We start from the raw sequence: 9,916 nt of genomic DNA, 5'->3' as shown, positions 1-9,916 counted from the left end.
ATATGTAAACGCAATACGACTAGGCAGATGATACAATGGGAAATGGAAAGATAACAATTGGAACTTGCAATCATCACATTTATCGCAAGTTCGAGTTTGAAGCTGCCCATCATTGTCAATATCAAGGAAGAGATCAAGACATGAGGCCGACCATGAAATTGTTATATTATTAATTTATAAAAACAAGCGGGACAAAAATACCAAACTCCAAGATGATTGATTAATGTATCGATCATTGGTTAGTAGACTTTTGACGGTTGGGAATAATTGCTTCATTTTCGATTGTAGAAAAATGTCTACCTACACTATTCTGCTTGGCTCCTTCTTCAATTTATCGCATTGGCAGTTGCTTAACGTTAAGTGGCAACTATATCATGAATACGTCGTGAATGGGTCTATAACATGCAAAATATGTGACTCGTTCAGACTAGACATGGTTGTTTATATATAAATCCCGCACAGCCAAATTGATTTCCTCTTCAGCATCGGTTTAACTTCTGGGCTGGAGGGTCTGAAGGGATGATATTATGTGTTTTAAAATTTATGTTGAATCCGATCTGCTGAAGGAAAACTGATTCAAAATAGATATAACTTGTGTGGATTAAGGAAATATGTCAACAAAATTATAGACTGTTAAATGCAAAGGCTTTTGTTTGACTTATGAAAGCATAGACCTTTAAACTTTAATTTGAAACTCTAACACATGCCAACTATGTGTGCTTTTGTTATTGTGAGATCATGGATGAACATATGTATAAAAATTACAATATGCAATCGATTCGAATGATCAAAACATCTTATAGTCTTGATTTTTCCGTACATTATTACGTACACTCATTCCATTCACTAGGTATTACCAAGGAGAAATAAAAGCTTCCAAACAAAACAAAAAACACATAATAAATGATCACGAAAAAAATAAACAATGAAAATTTTAAAGTATGTTATAATTTCAAAGTGTTTTGAGCATTTAATTCGAAACCAAATGTCTGGCAATTTATCGGTGTTTGTTTCGATAATTGTCTTCTAACATGTTATCCGTGATAAACCGAAAAAATTTGCATAATTTTATTTAAGCTTTGTTTTTTTCAAGACGTTGGTTTCGCTGAACATGCAATTCTCAAAGTTTAAATTATATGTCACTGCTTGTATTGCGTAATTTTAGACTTTAAAACAGAAATACTTTTCAATAGCTAGGTGTGTACAAAGTTTCAAATAACGCCGTCTTTTAAATGTAATTATAAAATGAGTTTATAACCCGGAAGTACAAACTAAGTTTGCTATCAAGTTTTTATCACGAACTAAAGAGTGATATTATTGACAATGTAGCTCAAAATCAGAAGCGTGAAACTAGGACGATCGAGTTTACAAATAAACATGGCAAGTAGCTTTGTCAAACGGGCAAGCTATCGTATAACCAGCGAAGAGGATATACATAAAATTCCAGATGTGAAAACTGCAATGATGTTATTGAAGTCCTGGGGACTGGAAACAAAAGGACTTCGGACCAAAGACCAAGCTTTGCAGCGAATATTGGATCATTGGAGAACGACCTCCGATGAACAACAAAAACAATCAGATGAAAAGGTATGCGTTTAATATAGTGTGTTTGTTTGTAAATAACTAATATAATTATACTTATTATTGATAAAAACTTGGATATGTATATACAGGCAATATTGCATACTTTCATTTTAATCAATATCTTTTCAGATCAACCGATATGTCAACGATTCGTCAGAGAAGCTGAAATCAAATATTGAAAAACTTGTAGCTAAGTTTGAAAGCATGATAAAGTTTTATAAACAGTTGTCGCTCACTCACCAGAAAAGCATTTGTGAATCATATAGGAATATTGAGGAAATAGCTAGAAGTAAAATACATAGTCTGAAAAATAGTCAAAGTGCACTTGTTATTTCTGGTAAGTTCATTGGAGGGTTTTATAACACAACTGTATTTAGGTAGGCATTAGATGAATGTAAAGTTGGGCTAAGATCAAAACATGTACAGTTGGTAACAATCCTCAATAATACCGGCTGTACAAATTAGTGGTGGTCATATCAAAGCAGGTCGATACAATTTTCATTAATTCTAGGTTAATACTAGTACTGTATTTCACTCTGATCACAACAGTTAAACACATGCATCAACGAATCCATGCTATATTCACCAGTGGCGCTCGGATCAAAGCAATCCAAAACAAAAATCAACGATGCCTGGTTAAACATATCAGTGATGCTCGGATCAAAGCAGTTTACCAAATACCCAAGATACTTAGCTGTTTTAAAGAAAGGCAACAGTAGTATAGCGCTGTTCAAAACTCGTAAATCCACGGACAAAAAAACAAAATCTGGGTAACAAACTAAAACTGAGGAAAACGCATGAAATATAAGAGAACAACGACACAACAATAAAATGTTACACACACAGAAACAAACTAAGCATTAGACAAAATCCGATGAGAATAACAAATTTAACATTAAAACAGTTTTACAAATTTAAAACATCATAGAACAATTATGAAGACCAATTAAATCCTAAAGTTTACAAAATGATGTACTAGTATTGACTTGGGCTGATGATTATGGCAAATAACTTCGTCGACAAATCGAGGAAAACAGGGAAGAAGAAAATGAGTTCTGTTGGTGTGAATTTTCAAAATCGTGTTTATGTTCAATGATGTATGTTTATGTCCCCGAAATAGTTTCTTCGCTTTAATGCAATTAATTTTTTACATTTTCTTTTATATATATAGGAGAGATCGGTTCAGGGCAGACAAGTTTTATTAATCTCTTACTGCAATCAAATATTCTACCAGTCGAAGAAGAAGGCTGTACAAGAACCTACTGTGAACTGAAACAAGGGAGTGAACCCAAGGCAACATTGTACAGCAAAGACCCAAGTACTATGGAATCAAAGGTCACAGTACTCGATATGAAAGAAGAAACTAACAAAGACACTCTGAATGATTTTATAACTTCTGCAAATGATATGATCTATCATGAAAAAGTTACAATAGAGTATCCTTTCGAATTTTTAGAGGTAAGTTGAAATCTAAAGAAATATCTAAAAGACAAGAAAATCTTAAGTTAAATTACACTATAAAGCAAGAATGTCATTTATTTATATCCAAATGGTTTGTATCAAATCATTAAAGGAAATAACTACAAGGTTTTATATTAAAAAAAATCATATTTCTCATTTTGTTCGTTCTTTATTTGCTTTATATAATTAAACCTATTTTCACAATCGTTATGTTGTTTGATATAACACCATCAATTTAACCTTGTATGGCGTGGCTTAAAACCTTAACCCAATGTAAGGATATCATATTTAGGAAAGGGTAACACTACTTTTTCATTAAACCGACCACAATCAACAATTAATATCATAATACAGTGGAAAAAATGACTCACCAAAATAAAACTTTTCCAAAATAGAGCATATTTTTTTACCTTCGAAGATACTATGAGTTTAATAATATCAATAATGAAATGATAAAATAATATGCGTGTTATACATTAATAAAGCAGAAACCCGATAACACTGAACAGCAAAAAATGCTATAAGAGAACTACAAATGATGTTCGGAATAACCAGAAACAATATTTTTCATATACATGTAGTAGTTTATTTTGAGACTCACAACCTGTCGCGTATTTTGATAATATTTTTTTTTTAATTCTGTAATTTGTTTTAAGATGATATATACTATTCTTTATTTTTCAGAGTGGTATACATGTATTAGACATTCCTGATCATATTGACACTTCTATACCATTAGAAGATATAATATCAGACCTGCCACCAAATGTTGTGTTCATCTATGTTTTAGATTTTTCTAAACGTGAACATATTGATACCGGAAAGGTATGTAATGGTTTTGTCATTCTGTTGCTCAATGTATCATCAGAAAAAAATATTTCTTTTCTTTTTCTTGAGAAACCTTGTCCCTTTTTGTTGCAATAATCAAACAATAAACAACTCGTATTACAATTTTCTTTATTAAGATTTATCATCTAATTTTTGTGTTAAAGGTGGAAGATTTTATTGCGCATGTCTGCAGAACGTCTAAACATGGTTTCTCTTATGAAGACGTGATGGTCGTCTGCAATAAATGTGACGTCATCCCTGAAGAACAGCTAGATGACGCTAAGATAAATGCGAGAGATCAGTTATTAAAAACTTGTCCGGAACTGAAAGACGGCCAGATTGCATTTCTGTCGGTGAAAGAGGTAACGAGTTTGCATTGTAGTAGATTTGTAAAAGAAACAAGTTAAAGTCATGATTTATACTTTTTAAGTAGTATTGATAACATAATTATAAAATTATTTAAATGTCCACCTATAAGGCTCAAATTAGTGAAGCATTTATATAATAAAAGATAAAATTTCAAGATATATCTGTCATTTCATCAACATTTTAACCGGAAAAGGAGGTATATAGTTGGTATTAAAAACTTTTGTACACTTCACACATCATGATTTTCGAATCGTTTAAATGACCCTGATATATACGATTTTTAAAACAGATATAAAACAATAATTACATATCAATATATATGAAGGTCAACATGGACATATAATTTTGTAATGAATAGATATAGGAAGAAGTTTAGTTTAAAAGTAACAATGATATTTAGCATTTTTAATTGTTTATTTAAAAACATAATCGATGTCATTTCTCTTGTTCCTAGAAAATAATTATATATTTTACGGACGAACGAAATTTTAATTGTGTTTTTCATTAAAAACTTATTCATATGGCGTAAAAAAAAATTAAACATGTGTATGCTGTATTTAAATTGTATAGGTTTTACTATACATAATGGATCCACCATATGGATCTTTACAATTATGATTTAAAAGGGTGGGAATGACATTTCAAGCAGGTGAAAGATAAAAAGTATGAAAGCGATTGAGAGCACCACCCCACCCCACCGACTGCAAATGAAAAAAGGACGTCAAATTTAAGCCCATCAATTATTGGGGTTGAAAATTGATTCGAAATTTTGACATTTATAAACATTAAATTTTTAGAAAAAGAATCTTTAATTTCGGCAGATGAGTGCTGACTCATTTGCTGGTTATGCCATTGGGAACGAAACGTCCAGTGACAGTTTGGTATATGTCTACATACACAATTCATTAATTGATTGTTCTCTTTGCATTCAGGAACAGCGTTTAGAACCAAGTGGTATACATAGTGAGGACTTCCAAGCAGTTTGCAAAGCAATTCACAAATCATTCTTGAAAAAAATGGAACAGTATCTTAAAAAGGAGTACAGGTTGATATCCACATATTTTTTACGTGTTTATTTCCTGCTGATAATTTTTTTCTTCTATAATGTTTCTCTTATATCATTGCATTTGTACATAGAATACATATCAAATTATGATACATATAACAACAAACTAAAGGGAATAGATGAAAAAAAGAATAAAGCACACTCATTTACTATCATTTCAAAAACAACGACATGTACATGTATAATAACTTTCTATCTAACAAGAATCATTATATTAAGATCTTTCTCCTTAGGCCTTTGGGGGATAGTTGTCTCACTGGCAATCATAAAACCTCATATCCTAATCTATGGTACATATTGTGAGTGTCCGCAAATTTCTGAAGGTGATATACTGGCAGGACAGGTTGAGATACTTGATATTTTTAAATTATGCTTATATGATTACAAAAATATACTGATTTAATAGTCTCATTGCTGTTGATTTTTTTTTCATATGGTTATCACAAGTACAAAAACGTGCCTTTATATACTGATTGAACAAATACTAGTCGTCACATTACTGATTTTGATAAATATTTTACAGATGGTTATCACAAGTACAGAAAAGGGCCTTATATATTTTAAAAGTGAGCAAGCTTAACAGCAATAAAACACTTGAAGAGAGAAGAGAAATGATGGCACAAGTTGAGATACGCATTGAAAAACTAGAAAAAGAATCTCGGTTGATAATTGGCAGACTCCATGAGGAAGTGGATATGGAAATCGACAGGCTTTATAATAAACTAGTAGATTATCTGAATTCTACTGATTTAAAATCTAGTATGACAGTCTGGTTGGATGACCAGTGTCCAAAACCTGATAGAAAATGGAAGCATTTAAAATGTGCTGCCGAAAATAGCATTGTTGAAAAACTCAGAGAAAAACTGAATGAATGGGAAAAGTCAAGTGCAATCAAACTGAAAATTCAGAAACAAATAATCAACAAATTTAGTGAAGAAGTGGAACTTATGGAAGCCCATATGAAGAAAATTGGAGGTATTGTGTAATGATCCAAGATAAATTATATTTGTTTCTTTCCTTTGTACAGTTCTAGGGAAAAAATTGAAGCTTTCATTTTTTATGGCACAGAATTGTGTAATATAAAATTCAAAATTTGTTTTAGAAAAAAAGAAGAGGGGCAACCATTTCAAGTTCAATATCATTAGTTATTCTTTTTTTCCAGCCTTTTCAAGCTTAACTGTGAACTAAGTTGTCGTAAAGGTGAGATTGGGTAAATAACAAAAATAAAAAGAATATGAAATTGTATACTAAACATCTTTGGAATACAACTGTCCGATTGTTGTTTACGTTTCGTTTTATTTTGCAGCGATGCTAGCATGTGGTGATTCCACGGCTGTGGTGAACTTACATAGATCGTTCAAACATGACAGTCCAGTGAATCTGAGAAGTTCCCCTCAGTCATCTACAGGCAAACCTCAGAAAGACAAGAATAAACTCAGTGATTTTGTCTGTGGTATTGGAGGGTTTGACAAAGCTGTCAAGAAAGAGATCAAACCTATTTTCAACAAATATAAAAAAGAAACACGTACACATCATATGTTTAAAGCAACAGATATTTACCTAAGATGTCTAATAAAGAACCCACAACTAAAAGAAACTGTAGGGAAATATATAAAACGATTTTCAAAAGATATAAACAAAATTGCCAAGATGATTCCGGACTTGATAGCAATGGATAAACGATTGATGTCTTCATTAGAATCTGAAGTCATGGAAACAAAAGAAACTATTCATGTGATACCTGAAAATCTACGCAGATGCCTCGTCTTACAAGGGGAACTTGATTTATTCTATGTCTACGAAATGTGGCAATTGGACTACCGACTTCGGGATTTAGAATGGAATGAAAAGCGGAAACTAGGGACTGGAAGTTTTGCAAATGTTTATCCTGGTCATCTGAATACAAATGGAGAGAAAGTTGAAGTAGCCATTAAAATGTTCAAAGACCCCCTCCAGACAAATAACATTTCAGAGTTGTTACTTGAAGATGAGACTCTAAGGTATGATCCTATTAAAGCATACAGCATAGTTATTATAGAAGTAGCCATTAAAATTTAAAAGGCCCCCTCCAGAAAAAATAACATTTCAGAGTTGTTACTTGAAGATGAAACTCTAAGGTATGCATTTTATTGAAGCATACAGTACAATTATTAAAGATATTCCAAATGATATGTTTCCTTGTTTGCAACTGAAGTTTAAGAATTACCTTCATCAGGTAGGCCAATGAAGGAAAGTAAAATTAGACATCTTAACCATTATTTAAACCATTGTGGTGACGTCAGCTCCGGGCTCATGGTTTCTTTTTCAAGAATGTACCGTATCCATTGTATCTATATCACTTTAGAATATTATGGTCGGGAATTTAGCAATCACAATATATCACTTAAACTATCCTAGTACTGAGTGGATGCTAATATTCAATCATAAGACAATGTTGGGGAATATAAAATGCGAGGATTATTTCTCCGTTGAATATCTAGAATATTTTCTGAATATCTAGAATATTTTCTGAATATCTAGAATATTTTCTGAATATCTAGAATATTTTCTGAATATCTAGAATATGTTCTGAATATTTAGAATATTTTCTGAATATCTAGAATATTTTCTGAATATCTAGAATATTTTCTGAATATCTAGAATATTTTCTGAATATTTAGAATATTTTTTGAATATCTAGAATATTTTCTGAATATCTAGAATATTTTCTGAATATCTACAATATTTTCATATCTAATGCATATTTCATCTTCATGTTATCTTTCGACCCGAATTTTTAAAATGCCCTCACTACTTACCAGTGACATATATTAACAAACTAATTGTAGGGAGTTGGAGCATGACAACATTATCAAATACTACGGGGCTACAATTCTACAAAAGGGATCGCCACAGAAGACATATTGGATTATGATCATGGCTAGTTGCATCACAAACCTGAAAGAGATTTACCTTGACAAGAAATCTCCCCTGAAAGAAGATATTCCTTGCAAGCAGACTAAAGGAACAATGGAGTATGAGAAAGCCAAAACTGCAATGGTTCATTATGTGATCCAGCTATGTGAAGGTGTATCATATCTACATGGCAAGAAACTAGTACATAGAGATCTGAAATTAGAAAATATTTTGGTAAACTTTGTTTTACAACTAACAACTACATGTTGCCTAGATATGAAGCTCTTGGTGGAGATCTTTTTATGTTTTTTTTCTATTTTTGAACATTATTTTCTATTCTTCATATATTATTCCCCATAAGCTCTATATTCTTTAATGTTTTACCTAGTTTTCACTTTTCTTAATTTTTTGGGACCCTTTTTTCTGTTTTTTTTCTATTCTGTAAAACTCCTTTTGACCCTTAAATATGTACTACCTTTATAACAAGAAACTTACTTACAGTGACTTTTAAACCAACTGATTCATTGGCACTTATACTGCATCTTCTGATAGCTAGTTATAGTAATATGTTGATATAATCTGATAAACGAAAATACACAAGCTATGGACGAATTGATATTCAGGAGACTTATGTAAGCAGTAACAAATTGTATTTAGAAAAGCACAAACGGTCATCATTTAAATATTGTTTATACTTTTATTTTAGGTAAACAAATACAAAGAAATAAAACTTACAGATGTTGGCCTAACAAAACCAGAAGAGGATATTTCTGGAACATTCGTCGGTTCACCGGTTTATATGGCACCAGAAGTGCACGAGCAAAAATCAATTTACAACCGGAAAGCTGATATTTACAGTCTTGCAATGGTTTTGTGGGAAATGTGGTATGGCAAATCCATCAATGATGAACTGGACGGGAAAGTCAGAGGAAGACTCTCTGTCGAAATAAGAGGAGGCACCCGTCCCATGTTTAAAGAAGACCAAAAGCACACTAAACCACCTGATGAGTGGATAACATTTATAGAAAAATGCTGGGCTGCTAATCCGAAATTCCGACCAAAAGCAAAAAAGGTCGCAGAATTTTTCAAAGATTCGTCACTAAAATCTGTGCATTTTGTATGAGTTTATATGTGTTCTTTAATCTGAAATCTATGCATGTATAAATGTCTAGTCTCTAATAAATGAATTTTAAGATCAGTGTGGATCTTAGGCAAAATGAAAATTAAATTCTTCTCTTATGATCAAAATGCGTACATAGGTAAACTGATAACATTGAAATTGTTCAGACAGCTTTTTCCCAAAACAACAGTACATGATTGAAGCATATCATATCATCAAAATTTGTACATATGTAGATTGATACATCACAATTGTTCTGACGCTTTTGCCCAAAACAGCACTACATGATTGAAATACATTATCAAAATGTGTACATATGTAGACAGATAAATTCGAATTGTTCTCAATTTTAAAACAGTACACGATTAAAACACATTATCAAAATGTGTACATATGGAGACTGATAATTTAACAATTGTTTTGTAATCATTTGTCAACAATAACAGTAAAGAATTGCATCCTTCTTAGAACTAAACTCATTTAACACATAACATACACACGCTTTATATTTCTATAAAACAAAAATACGCAATATTGAAAGAGGGACGAAAGATACCAAAGGAACAGTCACACTCATAAATCTAAAACAAACT

General features: G+C 31.6%; 1 protein-coding gene across 1 annotated transcript; it reads left to right on the top strand.

Annotated features, from left to right (window-relative positions):
- Positions 1-1,233: 1,233 nt before the first annotated feature.
- Positions 1,234-9,406, top strand: LOC134716943 (uncharacterized). The gene is made up of 10 exons (XM_063579948.1): positions 1,234-1,587; positions 1,714-1,921; positions 2,756-3,042; positions 3,730-3,870; positions 4,038-4,235; positions 5,175-5,287; positions 5,832-6,283; positions 6,615-7,308; positions 8,137-8,437; positions 8,910-9,406. Exons 1-10 carry the CDS (start codon positions 1,378-1,380, stop codon positions 9,324-9,326), a joined length of 3,021 nt encoding a protein of 1,006 aa, XP_063436018.1. The 5' UTR covers positions 1,234-1,377; the 3' UTR covers positions 9,327-9,406.
- The last annotated feature ends 510 nt before the right edge of the window (positions 9,407-9,916 follow it).

Source organism: Mytilus trossulus, chromosome 1 (assembly GCF_036588685.1).
Source record: "Mytilus trossulus isolate FHL-02 chromosome 1, PNRI_Mtr1.1.1.hap1, whole genome shotgun sequence".
Lineage (NCBI taxonomy): Eukaryota > Metazoa > Mollusca > Bivalvia > Mytilida > Mytilidae > Mytilus > Mytilus trossulus.
Note: the sequence above shows the minus strand (reverse complement) of the source record. Positions and strands in the feature narration are given on the sequence as shown.

Bases quoted from the DNA above. Each gene is read 5' to 3' on its own strand.
- LOC134716943 (XM_063579948.1), top strand. From the start codon at position 1,378: ATGGCAAGTAGCTTTGTCAAACGGGCAAGCTATCGTATAACCAGCGAA. The intron at 1,588-1,713 runs GTATGCGTTTAA...ATATCTTTTCAG, and splicing joins AAAAACAATCAGATGAAAAG to ATCAACCGATATGTCAACGA. The intron at 6,284-6,614 runs GTATTGTGTAAT...TTTATTTTGCAG, and splicing joins CCATATGAAGAAAATTGGAG to CGATGCTAGCATGTGGTGAT.